The 27,275-nt window shown below is 41.8% G+C and overlaps 1 protein-coding gene across 1 annotated transcript in view; it reads right to left on the reverse strand.

Annotated features, from left to right (window-relative positions):
* Positions 1–19,677, reverse strand: part of LGR4 (leucine rich repeat containing G protein-coupled receptor 4) — a 75,280-nt gene extending 55,603 nt beyond the window's left edge. Inside the window, exon 1 of the mRNA XM_082284098.1 lies at positions 19,118–19,677. Within this exon, the coding sequence (XP_082140224.1) occupies positions 19,118–19,302 (185 nt within the window). The 5' untranslated portion in view covers positions 19,303–19,677. The remainder of the gene's footprint in view (positions 1–19,117) is intronic.
* Between the last annotated feature and the right edge of the window lie 7,598 nt (positions 19,678–27,275).

The following is a 27,275-nucleotide window of genomic DNA, read 5'->3' on the forward strand; positions in this document are numbered from 1 at the left end:
CCACTGTCCGGCAGAGGTCAGGTGACCAACTTCGATAAGTCACATTCCAGCTGCAAGGCCGAGGTGAGATTAACCCTTTTAGTGCTGTGAAGAGCTGAAAACCTGAGGGAAGAGAAAGAGGAGATGCTTAAAGCTGAAATTCTCTTGTGAAGCTATGATATGTCAGAGTATCCCGTTGTAATTTCATGAAGATATGGGGGGTGGAGTGTTCAGCTCGCAAGCAAAAGCACCTGTGCTGAGATAGGCAGATGCTGACGCAGCTGTAATTTCATGAGAAGTTTGGACAGGGAGAGATGGACCAGATGAGGAGTTTTGCTCCAAATGGGAAAAGAGAAAACCTCAGTTCCTAGAGATGCTCCCAGAGATAGTCCTAACTATGAAGATGAGGAAGACCCTTTGCTCCCAGGGAAGGAGAAGGGCCTCTCTCTGTTCTTGTTTCTGAACGGCTCAACCTTAAAATTGTACCCCAAAAAACTTCAAGAGTGGACCCTCGAAAGCAGTTGTGGGAAAAGCTGCAAGTCGGGGGAAGGGACTCACATGCGAGCAGAGAGACTCCTCTTCCTAAATGGACTGAACAATATTTGGAAGTGGGCGGCTGGCTCGTTGTGATAATGTTTTCATAGCACGAGCAAGAAGAGACTTCTCTTTCTAAATGGACTGAACAAGGTTATTATGGCAGTGGTAAACAGACTGAACATCTTAAGGGTTGTCTTTTTAGATTGTCAGTGGGAGAAGGGAGGAAGGTGGGGGGAGGAGGAGAGTTCTGAAGGTACGGTATAATTTTTTTTTCCTTCTTTTAGGTCTGTTAATAAACTTCTTTATATTCTTTCAAGTTTGGTGCCTGCTTTGCGTTTCTCCTAATTCTTATCTCACAGAAGATAAACAGTAATGAGTATTTTGGACCAAACCACTACACGAAATTGGTGCTTCTGCCCAGTTACAGAACCAATCCCTCGACACTCCATTATCTTTTAAATGCCATTGTCCTGTGAATACAAGCAGCTTCCCCACGGGAGATTGGCCCAGCCAATCCAGCCAAAAACTACCGAAGTCATTACCAGAGGATAGTTTTCACATCAAAGAATCACAGGCTGAGGCTCTGGTAATCTCTAAAACTCTTTCTCCCCTGAAAGAAAACTGGAATAGCCTTTTTGCAATTGACAGAAACCCCCAGAACATTTTGAAGAACAGACCAAAACATTTTTATTACAAACACCAATCTGAGCAACTGCAAAAAGTCACAGTTTAAAATCCTCTCTACACCACCTATGTATCCAGCAGGCACTGTTTAAAAGCACCACATGCTATAAAGAAAACTGTGCGTCTAGGCAAAACCTGGGATTGTTCAGCTGGGAAAAGAGAAGGCTTTGGGGTGACCTAATTGCAGCCTCCCAGTAGCTAAAAAAGAAATGGAGAAAGACTATTTACAAGAGCATGTAGTGACAGAACAACACGGAATGGCATCAAACTGAAAGACAGTAGGCTTACATTAGATATTAGGAAGACATTCATTACTGTAAGGGTGGTGACACACTGGAACAAGTTGACCAGAGAAGTTGTGGTTGCCCCATCCCTGGAACATCCCTTGTTCAAGGCCAGGTTGGATGGGAGTCTGAGTGGAAGGTGACCCTGCCCATGGCAGGGGGGTTGGAACTAGGTGATATTTAGTCCTTTCTAACCTAAACCATTCTACGATTTTATGAAAATGCAACTGGGTACAAATCAATGTAGCCCTTTTTATAATTTTTTTAAAATACACCAAAGAGTCAGCTGCTTGTAATTCTGTTCACATAATCAAAGAAGCAACTTCCCTTCCAAGAATGGTAATTTAATGGTAGTCAGTGATTTTGTTTTTCAATGATCAGATGGCCTACTTAGGCATTATACACCAAAATCTCTTTCTAGTCGTACCTTAGACCACTGAATTAAGGCCGTGACAAATAACACATGATGACCACCTGTCCTACATGGTGTTCCTGTTTCCTCCTCCTACAAGAAAATGTGATGTAACTACACAAAAATATAAGGAGGAAAAAACCACTGCAAGACTTGGTTTGAAGGCCCAACTCCACATATTTTCAGAAAGCCTACTCACAAGCCTTTATCAGAATGTCTCATATCATTGACCTTAACAGAGCGCAACATTGATAAAGGAAGAATTTGCACTCAAGTTCTGTTACATTATTGACAATTTCTCTGATTATTTACCACAGCAGTTCAGGAGGAACTCTTCTCTAGCAGCAAAGAGCAAGAAAAGTAATTTACATTCTAAAACCAAGCATGAAAGCTCATCCTAAGTGCATCCAATGCATCAGCTACAATCCAAATTTGTATCAAGCTGATAAAAATACTGCTAAAATATCTGATAAAACTGCAATATAACATGAGAATATGCCATTGTAATATAATATAAGAAAGCAAAACAAGACTCAGCCCATCCTGTCCAAGCCAAGGCCCACACGAGGGTGATGCTTTGCCTCTCACTAATTGCATGGCTCAGTGTCTAAACTGCTGTTGTCAAAAAACAAACAAAAAACCCCCCCCAAACAACATCAACAACAAAACCCCAACAAAAACTCTCAAACAAACACACAAAAGCCCAGACAAAAACACCCAACCAAACCAAGCAAATACGGCGATGAACTAAAACACACAAAGTCCCATTGAGCAACATGTACTTTCTTACATTGAGGATGGCAGAGCACAGGAACAGGCTGCCCAGGAAGTAATGGAGTCTCCCTCTGGAGGCATTCAAACCCCACCTGGACACATTCCTGTATCACCTGCTCCAGGTGACCCTGCCTTGGCAGGGGGGTTAGACTGGATGATATCCAGAGGTCCCTCCAACCCTAACAATTCTGTGAGAAAAAATGAAACCAAACAACCCCCCCAAAACTATTCAGACATCAGAGGCACTCACAAAGATCACTATTGGTTAGGAATTGCATCTCAAACTGGGTACTTGTGCTAACCAAATTTAGTAGGACAGCTCTGGACTTCTGGATTTTGCCCTAACATGAATAAAATTAGTAATACTTACTATTGCTGACCCAACAATATAACCTAATAAAAACTTAGCATATTTTTAATTTTTAAGGAAAATGTATACAAGCATATGAAATGTTTCACAGAAACCCTCTACAAAAAAGAACTGATAGCCATCACTTGCAATTATAAAAAAAAAGGTAAAAAAAGTACTTATTACTAATGATTTTCTTGAAAAGATTATCTCTTCAGTTTAACTTTGTTCTTAGTATTTAAATACACCTATTTAAAATCGAGCAGTTTTTAATCACTAAACTGTCAAGAAAAAACCAGCTTACTTAATGCAAACAGAACATTTCAAGTATTCACATGAAAAACAAAGACATATCACATAACTGTTGGTCCGCACTCTGCAACAGAGATTAAGGATTGTCAAGCTTGATCTTGTACATAGAATCAATTTTTATACAAACACATCTAACTCATGTGTGATCAAAAAGCAAGCGACCCACAGAAGGCAATCAAGTAATCTGCCTGTATTTCTAGCTTGCTTATAGACAGATATAGTACATGCATCTTCCCAGCAACATGCATTTTACAGACGAACTCCAAGAAAAAAAATTGGCTTATGAACACTGGTCTACTTGGTTATCTCTACATGACAAACACAGGCATATTTTTACATCATCATAGCTATTCTATCGGCAAGGAAATACACTGGCTCTTACCTAAAGAGCCACTGACCAATGTAAATTCACATTACGACAACTATGATGGATACAAGGTGGATAAAACATATCCTTCCCAAGTTCCATTAATAAAATGATCTGGTTTGTCTTGTTCTTGCTTGTTTGGAAGAAGTCTGGTTCCTTCTACCTTGAAAGACTATGAATTTTACTGGATCAGTAAACCAAGGCCGGTAGAACTTGCTTGAAACCTGCTCCTAATAGCTCCTTTAAGCTATTGACACCCTGTTTCCTCATTACCAATTTAATAATTTACTTCCATTAACACACTCATTTTTCCAATTTACCACCAGCAAAATTATGAAGATAACATTAAAAAAAAAAATTAATACCCTGAAAGTTAACAGGGTGTAAAGGTTTCTATTGAAACTGGCAAACCATTTTTAATACAATAAATGAAATCATGCTCTGCAATTACAGTATCGGATTCCACAATAAATAACAATGTATCTTATATTCACTACCAAATCTGAAAAGTGTAAAGCAGATGCAGTGATTTATTTTAAATTTTAGTTGAGGGACAGGTGATCAGAGTAGAGGTTTAAGAGACTTCCTTAGCGGAAAAGGTGAGGAAACACGGAAAACATAATCACTTTTTGTCTCTTTTTAAACAAACACCAGGGTATAATGAAGAAGGCAATTTTTAAAAACATACATAGCTTTGTCAAGTTAAAACAGTTTATTTTTTCCACATATACAAAGACAGTCAACTTTACAAATATTTACTTTGTCATTAACAGTAGAATAAAATAATTATTCCATCTTAATAAGAACACTAAATATTCAAAGGTTCAAGACAAATGGAACCTTCTGCTACTTTTCACTGTATTTGCCACAAAATAGTTAGATATAAGGACTATTTATAGTAAACATGGTAGAGTGAAGAAAACCATCCCTCTGACATATCAAACTGTATTCTGTACAGCATATAGATTAATAAATGTTGCAAAAGAAACAGCTTTTGGAAGTAATTCTGTACCACCCAGTTCAAGAAATTCGCTCTCCTAACTACCACTTAATTCAAATAAAAATTGTTTTAACAAAGAATGTATGCACTTTATCCCTGCTGGTCTTTACTATTTGTATTTTCTTTTCTTTCATCCATACTACGTATTAGGAAGGACAACATGGAAGGCAAATAGAAGGATATAAACCTGAGAAATTTCCACAAGATTAAATACGTATTTCTTTGCTACCATAGGAGCAATCAGTTTGGCAGCATTGCATCACATCCATCTTAAAAATACATTTAAATACTGTATGATTAAACAGCTGCAAGTAGAAAGAAATGGTTGAATTAATGGATGTTATTAGGCAATTTGAATGTCTTTTCCTTTGTACCTGTATTCCCCAATACAGTATTGAAGGGCAGTGTAAACTGGTGCTTTCCTGCTGAACTCATAGGACCTCTAGTTAAGGGAGAAATGTTTAGAGCTTGCTTATTCAGTACATATACTAGTTTAGATTCTGCAAACTGAAGCTTAACATGCTATTTAAAAGGTATAATTTATGTTTCCAAGACAGCTCCAGGCACTGCCTTGTTTGGAGTTGCTTACCAAGCAACTACGTTTCTCCAAACAAACTAATGTGCAAAGGGTAAAGGGCAGTGAAGGTAATTATTGGAAGGAAATCTCTCCCTAGGCCAGAAAAGAATAATTAAGCTTGTGCATGTTAAATCATATGGGGAAGTGAACACTGAAATAATTGAGTGTGATAGCAAGACCTATCTATAATCTTCTTGAAAGGAAATTAAGGCAGGGATAATATCAAGTGGGATTGTTTAGGCAACATGAAGGCAATATCCCCAAACTTCATTCACAGTTCTTTGTATAAATGTTCACATTTTCCCTATACACACACACACACTCCCCCACAGCAGAGAAAACCTTCAGTAACCCAGTAATTAAATGAGTGTGCTGAAATCTAAAGCAGTTAAACTGCATTCTGCAATCCTGGATTCAACATAATTTACTTATTGCTCATTAATCTCTCCACAGATGTTATCTTTTTAACAGCTAAAAAAGCTTAAAATATGACCAAGATTTTCAATGCTTAAAATGCTTCTTGTGCTTCATTCACCACTCCACCTTGTCTAAACGCATGCAATATACGGCAGTAAGTGTGACGAGTTTCCAGCCTAGTCCTTGCCCAAAAGCCTTGGGCCATTGTGTAAAAACTTAATGAAAGCCATTTGCACTGAAAAGCTGGTGAAGAAAAGCTGTAACAGTATCTCCTCCTTCTGAGTTGTACACGTGGAGGAAAGGGCCTTTCCAAGACATCTGCAGCGTACTGCTGCTGCTGACAAGACAGCACCACAATAGGGCCTGTTCGTGTTTTTAACTGCACATGCAGTGATTATTTGCTGAACCTTCTTGGGTGATCCGCATATATTCTCTGAAATTACACTATGTGTTAGGTGCTTTTAAAATACAAAGCAAATATGGAGCAATATTCTGTATTTATAACATCCTAGGCACTTCAGGGAGACCTAAACCAAAGACCGACTATTTCACAGTGACAGGTTAAGAAGTAATCCCATTTCAGGCTATACTTATATGTTTGCGCTCCCAAAGGACATAAGCAACATCTATAACACTGACAGATCTTAAGTCATTCCCAATAGTTTTGCAGATATGAATTGTTAAGATAGCTGCTGTCAGCCTCAAAAGAAGCATCTGCTAGCACTGTTCTGCTGCAAGAACCTTTCTGTCTCCTTTACCAAACTTTAGAATTTTATAAGTCGCTCTTAACTCTTTTAGCAAAGCCCTCAGATTAAGTTGCTAAGACAGATATCCATAAGTTCCTGCAGATTTACATTGATGTACAGTAGAGCTAAGCAGAACTCACCGCTATCATACATAATGAGCAGCTTCCACTTTAACATAAACATGAACAGGGCTCAAATCCCAAGACAGGGTGCTACTACTTAATGGTTTTTCTTTCTTTAAATTAGAGATGCAAAAGACTTGAAATACTGAAAATGTAATACTGAAAATATGTAAAACTACCTCTACACTTTGCCTGTTGATTCACACTGAGATTCATCTGTTCTCTTAAAAAGCTAGTTTTCAATTTGATAGTTCAAGAAAGGCACCAACAATTAAAACTTACTTAGCACATGGAACAGTAGGCACTACATAATTCTTGTTACTTTCTCAGTAACAGCAAAATGCAACTAATGTATCACCTCTTGAAAGAAGTGGGTTTTTTTTAAATATGTACATACATCATACACACTGTAGAATCCTCAGTTTCCCCAGTACCTCTAAAGTGTGCAGACCAGAGATGAAACAGAAGCTGCCTATTCCCATTGAAAATGCCAAAGGACAAACTGGTGTGAAAGTCAATTTGCACAGCAAAGTGGCCAACAATATCAATCTTGACCCTTTTATAGTAAAATCAATCAGACCGGGCACCAAAATCACTGAGGCAAGTTCAATGAAAAATAGCATGAGGGACAAATATTTTTTAATGTTTACATTATTATTCCACTATTCTCTATTCTTGATGGCACTCAATCAACCCAGATCAGGTGATGCACTTTGCCCGAAGGACACAGGGAATGTATCTGGTGAGGCAAATACCAAGGGTATTTGCATATTTATCTGATGTTTGTCAGAATTTCTCCCATTCATGCTATTAGGGGAAAAACAATTATTTTGTGTAAGTGAAGATACAAACACAGTGCAATCAGTCCTACTCTTAAGTGGGATTTCAGATATATTATTGTTTTCATGCTAGTCTTTTTTGAATACATAGACTTATTTTACTGGCGTAATTACTCAGGAAAGTTGAAGAGTTTTAAGGAGGAAAAACCGGTCTTGCTGCAAAATTGCAAAGGATTCTGCTGAAGAAGTAAACAAGTGCCACCTAATTATCCCAAAACCAAATTAAATCCCCGTGTAATGCTCTTGAACATTGAGATATTGTATGGTTTTGGTCTGAAAACTAGAGATCTGCCTTTGCAGTAAGCAGGTTAAAGAAAAACAACATATAAACAAACTAGTTGAAATTTTTTTAAAAAATGACAAGCAGGAGCAAGTAAATTCTAAATAAATGGTTGACCTGATATTGAAGAGATATAATGCCTCTAGTAAACATTTAGCCATAGTAACATAGAGCCAGCAGATTTGCCCTTGCAAAAGACATGGATTTTCTACACCTAGCAAGACACACCAGTTCTGTAAAATATTAACAGTTTGGTCAATATTAGCCCATCCACTTTCATTGGTTTTTTTAACCCAAATGTTAAAACCAACACCAGTAAAAAATTACCTAAAGGCAGAAGCCTGTGCAGGCCCAAATCATCAGTAACTATATTCTCAGAGCAGGACTCTTTACAATGGATCATTTCCTTTCCTCTCCCTAGCTAATTCCATGAAGGCCACCAAGACCCTAAGACAACACCCAGCACAGTGAGCATTTAACGCCTCAAGAGAGCAACTACTTGAGTGAAACTGTAAATAAAGGAGATGAACAAGAAATATGTAGGTTGCTGCTGACAATAGCTTTGCAAAATTCCCTTAAAGAATGTGTAAGTCTGGCAACTATCTTCCGAACAGTGCAAGGATCCTTTCCATAGGTTAAAGAGCTCCTAATTTGCAGGAGCAGCTCACAGAACTGCTGAGAGCACTACTACAGGCATGTACCCCAGTCTGGGACAGGTTTCCCCTAGTTAAAAAAAACAACATATTTCTAGGGCTTCCAATCATAGCACCTGAAAAAGATGACAACCTGTTCACAGCTTTTACATGCATGAGTGAAGTGAAAGTCAGATCCACAGTTCTGCCACACGAAGACCAAGCATGTTTCCAGATAGAACAACCCACTGCACCAGAGAGAGAGGCCTGCACTCTGAAGTCACAGGTTTCACAGTGTCTTCACTTTTCCAGATCAACCAACTACATCTGCTACTACTCTGGATCAGCATTTAGAAAACAGCAAGGAAATTCTCAAGTAAGAGTTATTTTTAAAATAACATGAGACAAAGATTTAAAAAGGACAGTTAGGATACTCCATACATCAAATTCTAGTAACAAAGGACTGAAGCTATACACCACCAACTCCTTCTGACAGTCAAGGAGCAGCAAGCTTCCCCAAACATCCTTTCCTGGCTTGCACCATCCTCTACTCCTGCAATAGGAGCAAACTGTCCTGCTTTCTTGACACAACCCTAAAGCCTTGACTGCAGGAAAAACAAATTCTCACTTTACAAGCTAACACACTGCCATGTTCTGTTTGAATAGCAGGGAACAGTGGGTGCCCTTTTTTGCTCTGAAAGGGGAAGCAATGGGCACAGGCGAAACTGACCCCCAGGTACATTCCAGCAGGACCCCTGTATCTGCGCTCATGTTTTGCATCTACTGAACACCACATACCAACCACCAGAGTGCCCAAATGGTTGAGAAAAAACACTGCATAGTATCACATATAGATGAACGAAACGCAACCACAGTGAACTGTACTGCATGGTCTTTGCAGTACTTTTGCAATACATTGCATTACTGCAATGTCAAAACAACATTGTTCTACATCTGGGGTTCCTGTACCACAAAAAACAGTGCCAGGCAAAGTACAACAGCTTCAGCAAGAGTGTTTTGATTGCTCACAGCAAACCTTATGGTTAGCTTACCAATCAACCGTGAAGTTTGAAGCCCCCAGCTCTCTGCCCTTACAGCCCTATACATCGCTTTCAAACATGGGAATGAAATATTCCATATGTTTCCATCATCAGTGACACACATATTGAAAGCACTGCCATGCTGCTCTCCCCACTGGGGCACTGGGTCAGGCTATTAATCTGTAACTACGCAGATGTCAAGAAGGTAATGGCAAAACTCCCAAATTAAAACACATTTTTGGAGACCAACCTTATAAAATATACAGCTGTATCTGCAGCACTATTAAGCTAAATTAAACAGGTTTAGGCCTCCCCTGCATACCTCTGAAATTGCACATTCATTTATGATTCACTACTAATCGTGTAACCATTTAAAAGTCCAGGCACATCTGCTTAGAAGTTTTAAGATGAAAAAAGCCCTTGCAAGATCTAGCATTTCACCACAATTGGCTGGAGAGAGAAATGGAGGAGGCACATCACTTTAAAAGAAAAAAAAAAAAAAAAAAAGCCTTTTTATTTTAGTACGAAAATGCTCAAATGAGAGCTGCAAAGATGGCTGTTTACTACTCTCCAAGGGCCTGACTTCTGAGGGTGCTCTCCAGAGTTCTCTCAACAACTTCACCTGACTTTGTATTTTTCTTCATTTTGGGTTTGGTTTTTTTTCCAAGGTAAATAATTAGCACTTGCTCTTTTGGAAAGAAGATCTTTTTTTCTGCTCCAGAGACAGAACCTTCTGTGCAACTTTAATTCTGTCTTCCAGACCATAATGATTTAAGGCTCCTCCTTCATTTTTAATGCAAAGCCTACAAGATTTATTACATTTGAAAAAAAGTGACTGTGTTCTTAGTTTTTGTAATAGTTTTCCTAGTCCTAAGGAAAAAGTTAACCTTCATAATTTTAAACTTTAATTCTGATTAAAAACAAAACAAAAAAAAATTCTGACTCAGAAATTACTTCAAGTATATCTTTACTGTGCAAAATCTTGAGGCTGAGTTGTCAAAAGTCACTAACTACTGAGTCAATGACCTACAGGTGACCAAGTTAAAAATGAAGATTTTTAATTACATGTGTATTTATCAATATTAGATTTGAACGTCAACAAAAAAAACCAATACTGATACACAGTGAACATCAAATTTAAGTAACAAATCTTAGATGTTTTAGAGTTATCTGACATTATACCAACAAACATCTGAAGACATTTAAAAATGCTGACTTGAGAAACACAAGAAACTTTTTTCAATTGTGAAGAAGATACTCTTATCTTTCACACACTCATTACTTCACATGTATCCTTAATGAATTGCACTCATCAGATATAAATGCAAAAAACACACGAAGGAAACCTAAGGAATTAATTTTTATTTCTGCCATGCTATGGAGACCATTCTTCCTTTGAGAAGACATCAAATTAAACAAAATATATTTAATAATATACCTTCTAGTAGGTTAAAAAATAAAAAATTAATGTTCAAAGTTTAACCAAAGTTTTACTAACTCCAAAACATACTGTATGACTGAAACAGGCCACCAAAGAAAAATATGACTTCCTTCTAACTCAGTAATAGCAAATATGAAAAACACATGAGGAAAAAGAGACTGATAAAAATTCCTGAAGTGATATTCTTATTTCCCAAAATCAAACGTATCCCTCACAGATGTCAGACCGCAATCCACCAGGGAATATATATCGGTATCACCTGTTCAAATCTATTTTTTTTAAAACATGTTATCATATTGGCTGACATTATGCACAATACCATCAGCTGGCTATTACCCATTCAAATTCAACAGCAGTTTTCAGATATCAACTTTAAATTGTTATTTTTGAGATCACTACAGTCCTCTCTGTGATTTTGTAAAAGATGTAAAATATCATTGTGCCTTCAAATTCGTGGTGAAGCTGAAATAGATTTCCCTTACTCTTTCACCAACAGGAGTATGTTTCTGGAAGTGGAAAGTTCAGACCTTGTCACCATTCTGTACCAGTTAAATAATTCAACAGTAAAATAAAATGGATTCTGCTATGTCAGGTACGTATTTTTAAAAAATGACATTAGATTTGAAAATACAGGATACTTCTAACTTCAGTGAAACAGAGAGGAACAGTAACTTAGTGCTTAAAAAAAAGGCAAAAGGTCAACTGTTTTGCAGGTACATCACAGGCCATTTTTTCGTTATTTAATTACACATTCCAGGTACCCTTACATCTACTGCTGCATGTTTCCAATTCAGACATATGTCATGGGTTAGCAAGCAGAGTCCCAGAAGTGATGTTCTTGCAAAGGGGTGCTTACAGCTTCCTCTGTGAGCTGATAGAACCTATCAGCTGGCCAGTTTGAATATGGACAATTCTTTAAGCCACTTAAAATTGTGACCACCTCTGTGACACACACTTAAGAACAGACAAACCCCGGGCAGAGCTCTCTCTCGTTTCTGGCCCTGGGACAGGTGGCTGCGGGCCCCGCTCGGGGGCTGGCGGGCCCAGCCCAGGCCCTGCTTGGGCCAGGCCGGGCTGGGCCACGGCCATCCTGGGGCCAATGAGCCCTGTTCCACCCACGGAACCCCCCACAGCCCTGCGATGTTCAGCCAGGGTGGCCCAGCTCCCCTTCTCCAGTGTGGCCAAGATTCAGCTGAAACTGCCCTGCTGTCTGGCAAAAGATCATGTGACCAACAGTGATAAGCAAAATTCCAGCTGCAAGGCCTAGGTGAGATTAACCCTTTTAGTGCTGTGAAGAGCTGAAAACCTGAGAGAGAAGAAAGAGGAGATGCTTAAAGCTGAAATTCTCTTGTAAAGCTATGATGTATCAGAGTACCCGTTGTAGTTTCATGAAGGCAGGGGGTGGAGCGTTCAACTTGTGAGCAAAAGCACCTGCGCTGAGATAGGCAGATGCTGACGCAGCTGTAATTTCATGAGAAGTTTGAACAGGGAGAGATGGAAGCGATGAGGACTTTTGCTCCAAATGGAAAAGAAGACCTCAGTTCCTGGAGATGCTCCCAGAGATAGTCCTAGAGATGAAGATGAGGAGGACCCTTTGCTCCCAGGGAAGGAGAAGGGCCTCTGTTCTTAGAGATGAAATGCTCCCAGAGATGGGGGAAGAGAACTTTTGTTTCTGAACAGCTCAACCTTAAAATTGTACCCCAGTAATTCAAGAGTAGACTGCTCGAAAGCAGTTGTGGGAAAAGCTGCAAGCTGGGGGAAGGGACTCGCATGCGAGCAGAGAACCAACCCAGGCGGCTGTCTCGTTGTGATACTGTTTTCACAGCATGGACAAGAAAGAGAGACTCCTATACCTAAATGGACTGAACAAGGTTATTATGGAAGTGGTAAACAGACTGAACATCTTAAGGGTTGTCTTTTTACATTGTCAGTGGGAGAAGGGAGGAAGGTGGGGGTGGGGGGAAGAGAAGTGTTCTGAAGGTGTGGTATGATTTTTTTTTTTTCTTCTTTTAGGTCTGTTAATAAACTTCTTTATATTCTTTCAAGTTTGGTGCCTGCTTTGCATTTCTCCTAATTCTTATCTCACAGAAGATAAACAGTAATGATTATTTTGGACCAAACCACTACACGAAATTGGTGTTTCTGCCTGGTTACAAACCGAACCCGCTACAACATACCAGCTTTATTTGGAACAAAAGTGAATTAATCTGGGCCTGATTCTGAAAGAAAAGCTCTTAGACATATTTATAGAGAGGACGGTATTTATACAGTAACACCAAGATCTTCGTCTCCTCTGTGTGAACTCCTGTGACAACCATCACTGCATGCAATTCTGCATCAATGAAACCAGTTGCCCACCTATCAGCAAAGGAAACACCAACGGCTACCTCCACTTTTTCAGCAGCATTTTGCAGGGCAAGCTAGTGGTGGGACTGCATTGAGAACCAAGATCACATGACCAGAAATCTCTTTTCAGACCAAAGTTTGACAACATCTTATCAGAAACTGCAAGAGTACCTGAAAGGTAGATATGAAAAACTACAGAAGAGTATTTCTCTGTAGCAAAATCCTAGGTCACTGTTGAAGCAGATGGTGAATTTACCAGGTGGAGAGGATGGCCAGGGACCTCTAATCTGTGACACACTGTTGATACCTCTGTAAGCAAAGGTCTTGTAACATTTAAAACTCTGTTGCTTCAATTTACAGGTTTCTTCAAATAGGAATGGCTGCTTCTACTCTTATGTACCTTCTCCTACCTTTGTCTCCTATTTCCAGGATCATACAAATCTAATTCTTCCTCAAGCTATTTTTGATCTTCTGCTTCTTCCATAAAAAGACCCAAAACCACAGCTTGGCAGCACAGAGCTGCTGCCTGAAACACATTCACCCCTTAATAGAGTAACTGCTGGCAATGAAGTTCCATGTAGCCATGCTGAAGTGAACCAGTCCCATCCATTTCACTCCCTTGTTTGTTTGTAAAACAAGGAGCAGGCAAACCCAGGCTGTTGGCAAATCCCCCAGAACACAAACAGAGCATCAGCTCCTACCCATTCCCAACAAGAGGCTCATCTTTAGGAACAAGCTTTTAGGAAAAGCGCAAGGGCAGCTGAGAGGAAGATCTCTGACATTCAGAGATACTCACAGAGCCACGCAGCTCTCTAAAATGTGATATGGGTGCTCAGCCCTTTGGAAATCTAGGCCAGTAATTTTCTCTGGGTAAATAAGAGTTTGTGTTCTGCAAAAATTGCTGGCTTAGATGTAGAGTACAAAACAAACAAAGATCCTTGCAGAGGAGGTTTTTTTGGTTTTGTTTTGTTTTTCAGTCCTTATATTACAGCTTCCATATTTTCCCTCTCAAGTAGACAGTTACTACCAAATTCCTCTCAAGAACTGAAAAGGTAACTATTTACTAGCATAAACTTGCTTACACTAAAGTCCAACTTTTTTCCATGGTGCAGACTTATCTTAGTATTTAATACCCAAAATCACACTTACAAGCCTCTGCCAGTAAGCATCAAATGAGAAATTACACATTGCTGATACAAATGAGCTCAGTGTACCAAATAAATGCCAAATACCTGAGAATTACATGCTACAGCAGAGTGTTGGGGTTTTTGGGGGGAGGGATAAAAGGTAAAGAGAAAATCACCAAATTCAATACCAACAAAAACATAAAAAGGCAAAAATATTTAATAAAACTTTGGAACACCAACAGCTTCACTTCGTGTATACTACCTAAAAGCATCTACTTTTTTACAAGACTGACAGATAAACTGGCCAGCTTGAAATGAAGATAAAGACTCCAATCCTTAGGTAATATATGCTGGAAAGACTGTTGCTGGAATCACTGAATGTTGCCTCCTGTCCATGGGATTTCATGGACCTGTACAAATGTAACAATATTACTGATGACTTATAGGAATATTCAAATTGAAATGACATGATCGTGTCTTTCTAAAAGAAGCATGGAATTATTACTTGCCATCACATCACCGGTATGTAGCACAGGCAAGTGAAAAACTAAATTATTTACCTGTAAAACCTTCAAAAACCTCTAATTAGATAAGGCTTTTCTATCTCAGGAGAATTGCAGTTACGCTACATTTTCCAGACTCAAGGTCACATCTGGACATCTTCACTTTTCACCATAACAACTCTACTAGACAGCATTAACAAAACTCAGCCAGGTCCTTACTGTACTTAAGAGATATTTAGCATTCTCCTATGGTCAGATTTCTATCTTTGTACCAGATGTATGAGAAAAAGACACCTCACACCTCCCTACTACATTTTATCACCATTCTACAAAAAAATAACAGTGACAGTTGAAAAGACAAAAAAAATGGGCAAGGTCTGCTCAATCCAAACAGAACCATATCATTTTGCCTTTATACATAAGTGGAGAAAGGTATCTCTCTCAATTGTGAGAGCATGTAGGTACTTCCAGATAGCATGTATACCCGAATACAGATTGCCAATTCTCTGTGATTGCTGAAGCAACCTGTAGTATGAAACAAGTGAAAAAAGGATCTCAACTGCCACATCTTGACCTTATAAAGCTAGTGCATAACAGCACACAGAAAGACAGCACTATTAGGTTAAATGAGCAATAAAACCCAAAAGATCAAGATAACAATTTCATCCTGAAGGTCTATCACCTAGTCTAGGGCAGCCAGAGCTCCCAAGCCCCTGTGCCTTTCACAACTCAAAGAAAATAAAATTAAAGCAAGGGACCCTACCGTTCCCTGAAAATACATACAAGTAGTACTAGAATGAAAACTATCTGTACTGTTTTCTTATTTCAAGTGCCTAAAATATAATAGTAGGCACTGAGAAGGGGCTATATTCCTTATGGTTGTCAGGCAAGACCTAAACCAGCAAGGCCCGTGGAAGATCTCTCCAGAAGTAATTATCTAGAATTACTTGCTTTTAATCTACTTTACAAGAGTCATACAAGTATTAAACCCTCCAAACTGGAATTTGAGTTCTCAAACTGACATCCATGAGAAGCACAAGCACATGTATGCCCTATTACAATTACCTCTCACTAGCATGAAATTTTCTAGAACATGGCAAGTGAAACATCGTAGCAAAAATCAGGAGCATACAGCATTGGAAAAAAAACCCAAACAAAAACCATTTTCGTATTCTAGCACAGGCACCACTTGTACAGGTGACAGTTATCTTGCAACTAAGCAAACTGAACCTTCATAAACAGAAAAACAGGCAGACGGTAATTAAGAGTTACATAAACACCTACCTAAATTATGCAGAACAAACGGTTGCCTACAGTGAAAGTATCAAGCAATTATCCGTGTCATCCCAACTCCCTCTGAGTTCCTCTCCATCCATCCCCCCCAAAAAGTTTGGATCTAGTGCTGTCACCTCTCTTTTGTGGGCGCTTATACATCTCCCAATAATCTCTTCACTGAGATGACTGCAGTTGGGACAAAATACTCACCTTTATTCAAATTCCACCTCTCAAAGTTCACCAATGACTCAAAAGTAGTGAGCAGATACTACATCTTTTCAAGCTGCTCGGTCTAATACAATTACCCTCAGGAGACCTCAACATACTGTGGTCATCATATAACTCCCCACTACCACTCCAGCCCCTCTCTCCCTGCTTTCAAACCACCACAGTAAGCAAGAAATGAGCAGAGGATCAGTCAAGAACTGAATAAACAGAACTAAGGAATGTGAAGGGTATTCTGTAAGGATATGCCTTTAAGGCTCTAGAGAAACTCCTGCCTGATCATTCATGGCAGCACCTTGGAAGTTAGGCTAAATTATTAGACTTATTACAAAGAAATTAAAATTCCAGGAAAACAGAACTAGTAAAAATTAAATACCAACTTCCTTCCATAATTCTCAACTGCCTTGGAACTCATTCACTAGCAACTTTAATTGTGAGCAACTTTTCTTCAGTTGCTCTCTCCCGGCCAAAGCAAAAATCTAGGTATAGCTTTGCTTTAGTATTACAGAACTTCACCTCTAACACTTTCAGCCACCTCTATGCTACAGGCTCTCTGCTGCCATGGCTATAATTAAAAAAAAAAACCCTGTAGTAATGCTAAGGGGCTTTCCTGACATCATTAAGGTGCCTGACATAGAGCACAGTAAAGCTTTCTTCTCTTCACATGGCTAAGGTGCTTTGCCATGAAACAAACATGTCAGGTAGGGGCGTAATTTTATTTTCATGTCTTTTTCCTCCACACAAATCAACTCAGCATCTCTGGCAAAACTATACATTGCTCGGTTCAAGCAGGTCAGAAGTGAGTTCTTTACTGCCTCCCAAACTGTCTTCTACATATCCTAAACTTCTAGTGGCCTCACTACAAGAGAGACTACTTAAGCTCAGAAGTACCAAGAAGTCATCAAGTTTTTTTCCTTCTGTATATAAGAAAGCAGGAACTATACACAAATGGGGATCAAGAGTGTCCTCCACTGCCACAGAATCAAATAGAGTCTTCTCAAATTCAACACGTTTCTAATCAAGCTTAAAGAGCATAAAATCAAAAGCTACAAAAACTCATTCCAAAGCACACTGAAGTGTGTGCAGGTCTCCTCTCACTTTTGCCGTGTCACATTGGCTGTGTGAAATTTACCCGCACAGTAAGGAGAAACTTATAAACTGAAACTCTTTGGCAGCCTTATCTCTCACGGGTGTTGGCTATGGCAACTCGTGCCCATTAGACAACGAATGTTGTGTTGCAGACACTCAGGGGTGTACCAGCCCGTTTTATAAGACAGCCAGACAATGTAGTAGCCATAAAAACTTATGCTTAAATGCAGCTTTTACCAGAGAGGCTTCAAGCATTTTATTAATTTGGGTAACTTCCCTGTTTTATCTGTGGAGGAAAGAGAAGCCTGTTTACCAAGAGAAGCCTGTTTACCAGTAAGTCCAAGCGTTCATGATGGCACTCAGAAACCACCATTTCTGCCACAGGAAAAACACCACAAAGTGAGGTCCCACTAACACCTTATAAGCACAGAAAAAAAAAAAAAAAAAAGGAAAAACACAGGTAACAACTGAGACCTGCAACTTCTACCATTCATCAAATACTACACAAGAAAAAAGGCCCAGTAATCTTTCTCCACCCAGTCTGAACAACTAAAAGAAACAATCCAAATATGTAGGAGAAATTGGAAACCTCCTCACTAAACAAAATATCCAGTAACTAAGAATCAGACTCCCTTTGCATATTAAGTGTAGGCAAACAAACAGAAAGAAAATAAGTGCAATTTTCGAAGGCACTGTTGTATTCTGACAAAACAGCAATTTAGTACCGATCTGAAACCATGCACCATCATTTGCCGTAGTGTGCTGTATTATATGTTGTAAACACAGCAAAGCTTTAGTAATACCAGACTTGACCACTGGCCCATACTAGACCTTGCTCCACCCTGTGAAATCTGCGCTGAGAAGTGGGGCAAGACTGACAAGTTTTATTGTGAAACTTAACAGGTTTGTGGATTAGCAAAGCTACCGTATTGAAAGCTGCAAATCCCTCCTCGGTCATGTCTCTGCAGAACAGGGCTCATTCTTCAATTAAAATCTTAATAATAAAGTTACCAAAACGCCACACAAGATCTACCAGCTTCTGCCTACTTTACAACATTATCATAGAATATGGGATAAAATGTTTTAAGAGTTTTTATTTTTCTTCATTCACAAGCAAAACTCGATAAACTTTTGATGTTTACTTATGCTGGTTTTTTTCAAGGTTCCCCTGAGCTTTACCATAGTGAGAGATTTTGTAGAAGCGAAGGCACCTTATTTAAACAGACTTCTTTCGGACTGAAAATGCCTTGACTTTTGGGAGAAAACTGGCTAGCCTGACAACTGGTTGCTGGAGAAAAACTACGAGAAAGGCGATTCAGGGCGAGGACATTACGGTGAGGCACACATATATGAGGGCAGCAGCTCCCCCCCGGCTCAGGACGGCACCGGGATTGACTCGGGCCCCACCAAACCCCCCATAAGACCTCCCCTTTCGCTGCCACAGGACCCGAGCAGCTTCCTCCCGGCCTTTTAAACCTGCGACGCCGATTCCTTCGGGGTCTGCCGGCTCACGTCCATCCGCCGGAACCCCGGGGTGCCGCCTCAGGCCCTGCCAACCTCACCTGCCCTAGCGGGGCCGGGCCCTGCGTGCGGCCCGGAAGCCCCACCGCGGGAGCGCGGCGGCCCCGGAGTTGGCCGCGTTAGACCCGCAGCAACAACAACCACATACACACTCAATTGTCAGGGGTACCCGCCGCACGTACCTCCCCGCCGCGGCTACCTGCCCGCCCGTCCCCAGCCCGGCCCACGCCCCGACTCACAGGGCGTGCGTGAAGGCGCTGAGTCCCGGAGGCACGGCCACAAGCCCCCGCCCGGAGCAGTCCACGCCGCGGTCGCCGTCGCAGCTGCAAGGGGCCGGGCAGGGCGGGGGGGACGCTCCGCCGCTGTGTCCGGCCCAGCTCCCCAGGCCCCAGGCGACGAGGCCAAACAGAGCAAGGCACCGCATCGCCGACCCTGCCGGCCGCTGGCCGCCCAACCCCCCCCCCCCCCCGGCCCGGCTCGGCTCGGCCCGGCCTGCGGCTCTCCGCTGGCGCACTCCGCGCACCAAGCCTGGCCGGCTGCCGGGAAAACGTATAAGAACCCACCAAAAACAACAACGACAAAAAAAATCAAAATAAAGAGGCTCCTCCGTCCGGCGTGGCTCTGGGGCTGCCTTAGCGGGAAGTCAGCCCTCCGCCGCCCGCCTGCCCCGTGCACAGACCGCAGCGCTGCTCGCCACCGCTCATCTCAGCCCCGCAGGCAGCGCGAGGGGCAGGCCGTGGCGGTCCCGGGCCGTGCGTCCCGGTCCCTCGGCGGCCCGGCTCCGGGGCTACGCTCGACGCACCCGCCCCTCCCAGACCTCAGTCCTGCAGCCGCGGCTGCTCCGCGCCCAGGGCAGAGGTGCGTATGCTAATGAGGCAGCCGCACCCGCGCTCCCACTGGTGCAGAGCTGGCGCGGGGTGGTGAATATGCAAAACAGAGCTCGGCCGCAACCAACGGACGCGAGGGGCGGGGCCGATGGTGGGGCAGCCTCTCCTTCTCCGCGCTGCCGCCGCACCGCCGGGGCGCTCCCCGGACGCCGCCTGGACCTCCGGGACCCCCAGGCCCCTCGTCCCGGTACCCACGGAAACGTGACGGAATGAGCCGAGCAGCCGCGGGGCCGGGGCCAGGCTGGCCTGTGAATGAGGGGAGCGCCGTGCCCCGTGACCTCAGGACACCATTTCCAGCTACAGCATTGCCGCAGCAGGGGCGTGCGAGTGCCTGGGCCCGCATCCCCTAGAAGCCGGCAGGCACCGGTACCAACAAGGCCCCAACAATGCAGCGGGAGGAGATAAAGGCAGCCCCGTTCGGGGTTCGGTACTAGAGGATTACAGCTGGCATGGCACATCCATCCTCTGGTAACAAGGACAGGGAGCCATGCCGTCCTTCTGCCTCAGGGACACAAAAGCGTTTCACACTACTGTTCCCAAAGCAGCAGAGACTGCAGCACAAGCTCTTCTCAAAACCGGTTTGCTTTTAAAGAACTGTTTCCTTCCCACACAAAACACTGCCGTGGTACCTGGCTTTTATACAACTCATACATCTCAACCAAACCTGTGCCCATCTGGGTCCTCTTCTCCTAACCACCTTAAAAAAGAGTACTAAACAAAACTGAAACCCTATCTGTCCTTGCCATTAGTTCCCTGCATCACCCAAGTGGTTTTTTAGTGCTTTCTTTTGGATGCTTCTAATCTGCAGCCACCACGAGGAATAAGCCTGCTGCATTAGCTTAGCTCACTCATGCACCATGCTCCACGCAATCACCAAATCTCACTGGGGATGTCACAGCAGCACTTTGGATAACCAACTGGGACCTGTCACTGTTGGCCCACTCTGGTCCAGACCCCATAACATGTTCTGAGCCAGCAGACCTGGCTGAAGAAAGCACTGCAAAGGCACCGAATCTTGTCCTGGTGCACACTCACACCACCTATTTTACATGTCTCATTTGGATGCTCTGAACTTGCCTGGAGAGTTGCCTGCCCAGCTGCACTGCCAGCACAGCCTGAGTCACACCCAGGCAGGTGTCTCTGCAGCCCAACCTAAACTGCACAAACACCCGCAGAGCCCACTACAGACCTTTGTAAAGGCAGGCAGGTACCCTTCTGTCCATTCTGTGGATAAATGACAGAGAAGCACAAAAAGTGGTCAGTGGCTGACAAACTGCCTCTGCCACAGCAGGGAAATGGGATGAACAACGCCAACATGTATACACAGAGCTCCGCCGACTTCCCTAAAGCCAGGAGTAGATTTGCAGTGGAAACTGAGCCCTTAATCCAAAGTAAAAGCAACTGTGCAAGGGTGTCACATGGCCTGGTGGCAATTACTTCAAGTTCCTGCAATTGCATATGAAAAATTCTAAATACCTGCAAATATAAGGCAAACAGGTCAGGGATGAGGCAGGCCTGCTTCCAGCGGACACACAGTGAAGAGACAGTGTTCATAGCAACCCTGGCCTGGCACTGGTGCTCTTATCATGTGCAGGTCAGTCAGAAGTTGAGGAGCTCTTACCTTGCACTTCACCTTCCAAAGACTCCCTGTAACAACACTGACATCCCAGAGGGCACCCCATGCCAGGCTGAGGTCTGTGCTAATCACACCTTCCTTGAGCTGACAGAAGTGGGGGGGAAAAAGCAAAAGTCTTTGCTTAAAAATAGTAATTTGGTGAAAATTAAAAATCAGGCATGCAAATAGTGGAGACCTGAAGATTTAAAATCATCTCTGCCCAAGAAAGTACAGTGCACAGTGAGGACCCTAGAAATATAGATCCTCTAGCCACCACCATCTCCATCGCCTACATTTCTCCTCATCATTTTTCAACTTTTAACTCCCTTCTAAATGTGTTAACATTATTTTATGTAGTTGCAAAAAATGTTATTTTCTTGCATTTAGGAATCCGGTTCCTGATGCACTGATTTTATATTAACATCATCACTTACCAGTGCAAAAGTAAGGTCATTTTAATAACAGGCTATGTGCTTGTCCTGTTGTGAGACATATGAAGTTCTCAAAGTTGAATCTACCAACATATGCTAAAACTTTGCCATATAAATACAGACACATACGGTTATCTTTTGTCCTCCCCAGCTGATCTTGGCAGGGATATGCTGTTGTCAAAGCCATATTGTTCTTAGAAATGTCAGGGTCAAAGACACCGTGCATTCATGTCATTCTCTGTGCCTGTGCTTAAGGATAGCAGTGGAGGACCAGCAACCAGAATAGAAGGGGAAAATATTTAAAGGAGTTCTCTCAACTTACTTCAACAAAACAGATCCAAACCGATCCCCATAAGAAAAAGTGACCTTTTTCTTCTACTACTGGCAAAGAAAAATAACAAAGCAATTATACTCACTCTGCAAATAGTCTCACTTCACTAACCAAAGATAATGGGAGCAGAAATGGCCCTCAGTGCCTGCTTGGATTTTGGAAGACAAATAGTAGCATGGAGGTTACTTTGTACAGCAGCAGTGGCACCCTATAATGCCCACAGAAGTTGTCTGGACAAAAGGACAAAAGATCCCTAGTAAAAGCAGAATAGCAGAGCTTTTATTTTCTTCATGCTTTGAAACACTGGAATAGTCCAGCTTTTCCTCTCAATCCTTGCCTGATTTCAATCTTTCTGTTTCTTTTACCAGCTTTACTTCAGATGTTTTATCCTTAGTGCAGCTCTCTGAAGTCTCCATATTTGAAACTCCTGTACTAGGAGCAATCCACTTCCCCTTTTTATTCAGTCAATACTGCTTTGCTGCTTCCAGTTGGTCCGTAACTCAACCTGGCAAATTAATACTTTCCTTAGTTTTTCAACCTCTGCCTCTCCCTTGCTCGTACTGATGGATCACTGCTCTCTCCTCTCCATCAGCAACTCGCATTTCTCTCACTTTCTTCTTAGGCAGACACCTATTAGCAGGTATTTATTTGGTTTATTTATTAATTAAATTATATAAATTAAATAAATTAAATAAATTAAATAAAACCCTAACATTTTCTGTGAATCTGGCTTATTTATGTAACAAAGATCTACATGCTAAGATGTTTTAAGCTGAAAAAATATGGCCATATTTTACTAAATTATCTATTTAGCTAAAAATTATACCATGGACTTTGAAATTATCATAGTTTAAAAATCTAGTCTGAAGCAATCCTTAATACCACAAATTCCAAGAAGTACCCTCCAAAATACAGCATAAGGCAGCAATTAGCTTATGTAATAAAAAAAATAACTGCAAAAGAGAGAAAAATCCTGAGGTGTGCTGTAAACCAGGTGAAGAAGATGAGGGTCAAACAATCAAGTGAATTAAAAAAATAGATAAAAATAGCTCATTTTGGTTGAGCTGAGGAGAAACTATTGTTGTGGTTTGACTCTGGCTAAGTGCCAGGCACCTACAAAAAACCCCATGTACTTATTTTCCTCTACTATAGCTGAGCAGAGGAGGGGGAACTGAAAACTTTATTTTCATGAGTTAAGGATTATTGAAAAAAAAACTTCAAGGCAAAACAAGTTCAAAACTTAAACAGTATAAAGAAGATTTATTATTAACAGAATTAAAAGTAAAAAGGGTAATGAGAACCAAAGCAAACCTTCAGAACACTTTTCTTTCCCACCCTCTTTCCACTGACCACGCAAGGAAACAAAACATGGGATATTGGTCCGTATTTCACTTCTGAAAAAAACCTTTCTTCAGTATGCTTAAGGAAAAGAGTTTCTTCTGATATGCCATGGGATCCTTCCCACAGGAGATAGTTCTCTGTGAACTTTTCTAGCGTGGTTTTAACTTCCACAAGCAGCAGTTCTGCCCGAACCTGCTGCAGTGTGAGTCCCTCCTATGGGTCAAGCAGTCTTCCCACAACTGCCTAGTGTGGGTCATTTTAGTTCATGGGGTTTAGTCTTTTATGGATGAGCTGATCTAGTCTGGAAGCGAAGGCTCTCTGTTTTTATCTCTAAAAGCAAGGGTCATCTCTCTGTTCGAGTTCCTCAGCATCCACACGCTCCAGAGTGAGTACTCTGCACATGGATCTCTGCATCCCCCCATGCACTTATGAGTGACAGGGAAACAGTTTGTTGTATCATAGTCCTCACCACAGCTTGCAGGAGAATCTCAGCTCTGGTGCTTGGAGCACCTCCTCCCTCTCCTTCTTCTCACTGACCTCGGTGCCGGCATGTTGGTTGTCCTCACGTGTCCTCACTTTCCCTTTTTCTTTGACTTGGAAGAAAGTCAGTGTCTGTAAGTTGCAATTGAGAGGTTGATCTTGTTTGGGCTCCACATCGGGGAATTGCTTGCCATATCTCTCGCTGCTGGCCACATGGTCCCTGCCAGCACCACATGGCCAGCCCCAGCTGCATGGTTCCTCACCAGCACCGCGTGGGCGGCTCCAGCCTTGGGAGGGGCCTGGCTGTGTGGTCCCGCCCTCGGGAAGGGCCCCGGCCGCACGGCCCCTGGCAGGATGGGCCCCAGCAGCCACCTCAGCACCCCTCGGGAGAAGAAAGAGAACTTCCCACCGTTTTCCTTTCTTAAATACTGTCATCACAAAGGTGTTACCAACCTCTCTAATTGGGCTACTAACCTGCCCATAGTCAGAGCCTTCAGCAATTGGCTCTTTGCTGGACATAGAAGGTTCAAGCAGCTTTTCTCCCACCCCCACAAAAAAACAGGCTGTGTTAAACTAACACAACTATTCTCTTTTCTTCTTCAGAGAAAATGGAAAGCGCCATAAACGGATCACATGGTTTTGAAACTTTTGTCAGACATTTGGTGAAAAGGCATTAGGAAAGCTTGAGAAATACTGGGGGAAAATACAAAAGTATGGACATTGGATTTTTTCTTCTATTGCCACAACATGTCCAGCAACATAACCCCTTCTGACAAAAATCCCACTTCAGAGACATGAATTCACTTGGATTTAACGGGAGTTTGATGTGGAAGAGTATGCAGATTAAGATGTGAAGCACAGACACAAAAATAAATACAATGTGAAGGTTGACTGGAGCAGCAGAACTTGATGAGTTCTGAGCTGTGCCATGAGACGATGGTAGGTGAATGGGAATGTAAAGATCATAGTAATGATAAAAACTTTGTTTTGCTTTAAGAATTTATTAGACTTTACAGAAAAAAATGGGATTTGCATGGAGATTTTAATTTATAAATTGGGGTAAAAATGCAGTCAGTGTGTTAGTCCTGCAAGGTGAGCTGTTTCATCCCCGGTTTCCATCACCACTGGTTTTGCACATCCAAATTATCCTCCATCAGAAATGCTAATGTGGCAGGATGTGCCCCAAGGGCTGTTCCCCTCCCTGAGGATTGCCCAAACCCAGTTTAGTATGCATATGTAAACGCAGAAATGTATGCAATTTAGAGCAGCTTTAAATTTTATCTCTGTCTAGTGATAAAAATAAGGTTTGCACTCCAGTAGGCTAGAAATGGACCTGAAGAATTCATCCAAAGCTTACTGTGAAGAAGCATCATGTGCAAGAGCTGCTGCTGCTATTATTTAGCCCCATACTGCTGGGAAATTCAATTAACACTTGAATTCCAGTTACACAGTGTGCTGCGTTTGGCTGGTTGCTGGCTGGGGTTAAACCACGACACAAGGAAATTACAGTTATGCTGGAGAATGTGACATAGAGCTGCTGTGTGTGGAAAAAGAACAGTCTGGAATATCTGCACTGCCAAAGCAAGTTCTCTTTGTCCTGGGTTGCAGTGTATTCTATTGCCATCCTCATGTTGAAACCAGGTGGGGCAGCGTTTCCTTGCCTCCTTCCTCCGGACTATCTTCTGTTAATGAGCCCATCAACGCCTGGTCTCATGACTCATCATCCCATTGTGAGATGCTCCACCCAGAAGGAGAAACCAAGCATTCCATCCTGGATACAATCTGAGATTCCAAACATCACAGACACCCTTTTCACTAGTTTCCCAGAGGAAAGGAGCTACATAGCCACCACTGGACCTTCCGAGGAAGAGCAACCCATTTCTACAGGATCACTGCTTCGACAGAACCGCATCCATCACTTCCGGAGGACTCCAGCCACCATTTTATCCGACTGCCACCACCACCCTGACTAACAGGTGTCAGGTTGTATCCTGACTGTCAGTTTAACCCAGTGTTTTCTGCCTTTATCTTCTTGATTTCCCTATTAAATTGTTATTCTGACTTGGCGCCTCCTACTGGTTTGTTTTCAAACTAGTACATCTTTAAAATGGAAGTATACTTCTTCCCACAAAAAAAGTCTGAAACTTTTACTCAGTTGAAGTAGAACTGGAAGTCACTTCAGGAAATAAGTGACAAATGAAAGGCTCAGCCAAGCTCAAAACTTTGTTAAAAAAATGAAGGTAAAGATCCAAACTTTGGTATAGCAGAAATACAGAAACAATTTCAAACTTCAGAAAGATGACTGGAAAAAAACCCTGGTTTGGTAGGGTCAAAAGTTTGCCCAGAAAATTTTTTTCTCAGTATCTACTTTATACCTCTGTAAAACAAGAAAAACTAATGAGGACAAGCAAGACCACTAAGATCCATAGTTTAGGAACAACACATGGAGAGTGAAGGAAAAAATATACAAGTTAACTATTAAATGGAAACCTGAGAGAAAATTAATTTTTAAATAGCTTATAGTTAAATATTACTTTTCTATGTAAACCATACTTAACTTCCAATGGTACAGTGTCTTTACCACCATTCCTGTATATGCATTACCTAGATGGTCCAGAGCATAACTTATTTTGCAGTCTGGTCCGGTGATTATATCCTTGTTTGATTATTCCAAAAGATGCCTCTGAAATGCAGTGAGCTGGGCTGCAAGTAGAAAGGAGATGTACCCTAGCTAAAAGAGAATGACTGCAGGCAGTTTATTCCAACACCTTCTGTAAATTGGATAGAGCAAAGACAAAAGAGAGTGTTATAAATGAAGTCTGTAATTCATGCTGTTATGTATAAAAATGAACTGTAATAAAACTATACAGAGCCAGAGTTTCAAACCCCCCCACCAGCCTGGCTGAGAGGAAAATTTTACAACACTGGAGCAGTTGAAAAGGAAGTTCTTTCAGCACAGAAGTAATCAATAGGTGAGGATTCCACCCCAGGTGGGGTTGGATCTTATCACCGGGACATTAACACTATGATGACTTGATCACTATCTTCTGATATCTACATCTCAGCCGATAAGGAATTGGACATTCTGGGAACTCCATTGAGGGTTCCAAGAATCGAAGACAGACAAATTCATCACGGAAATGGGCAATTCATCACATCTAGAAGACCCTTTGTTCAGCCTTGCACTGTGAAAGAAGAACTTCATGAATATGTTAAAGAACGAGAAGAATGGACTGGACTTGAACACTCCCCAAAAATCATATAAAAATAACTCGGACAAGGCAGCTGGTGTGAACCTGGGAGGTCTGATGC

This window comes from Coloeus monedula, assembly GCF_965178545.1.
Source record: "Coloeus monedula genome assembly, chromosome: 6".
NCBI lineage: Eukaryota > Metazoa > Chordata > Aves > Passeriformes > Corvidae > Coloeus > Coloeus monedula.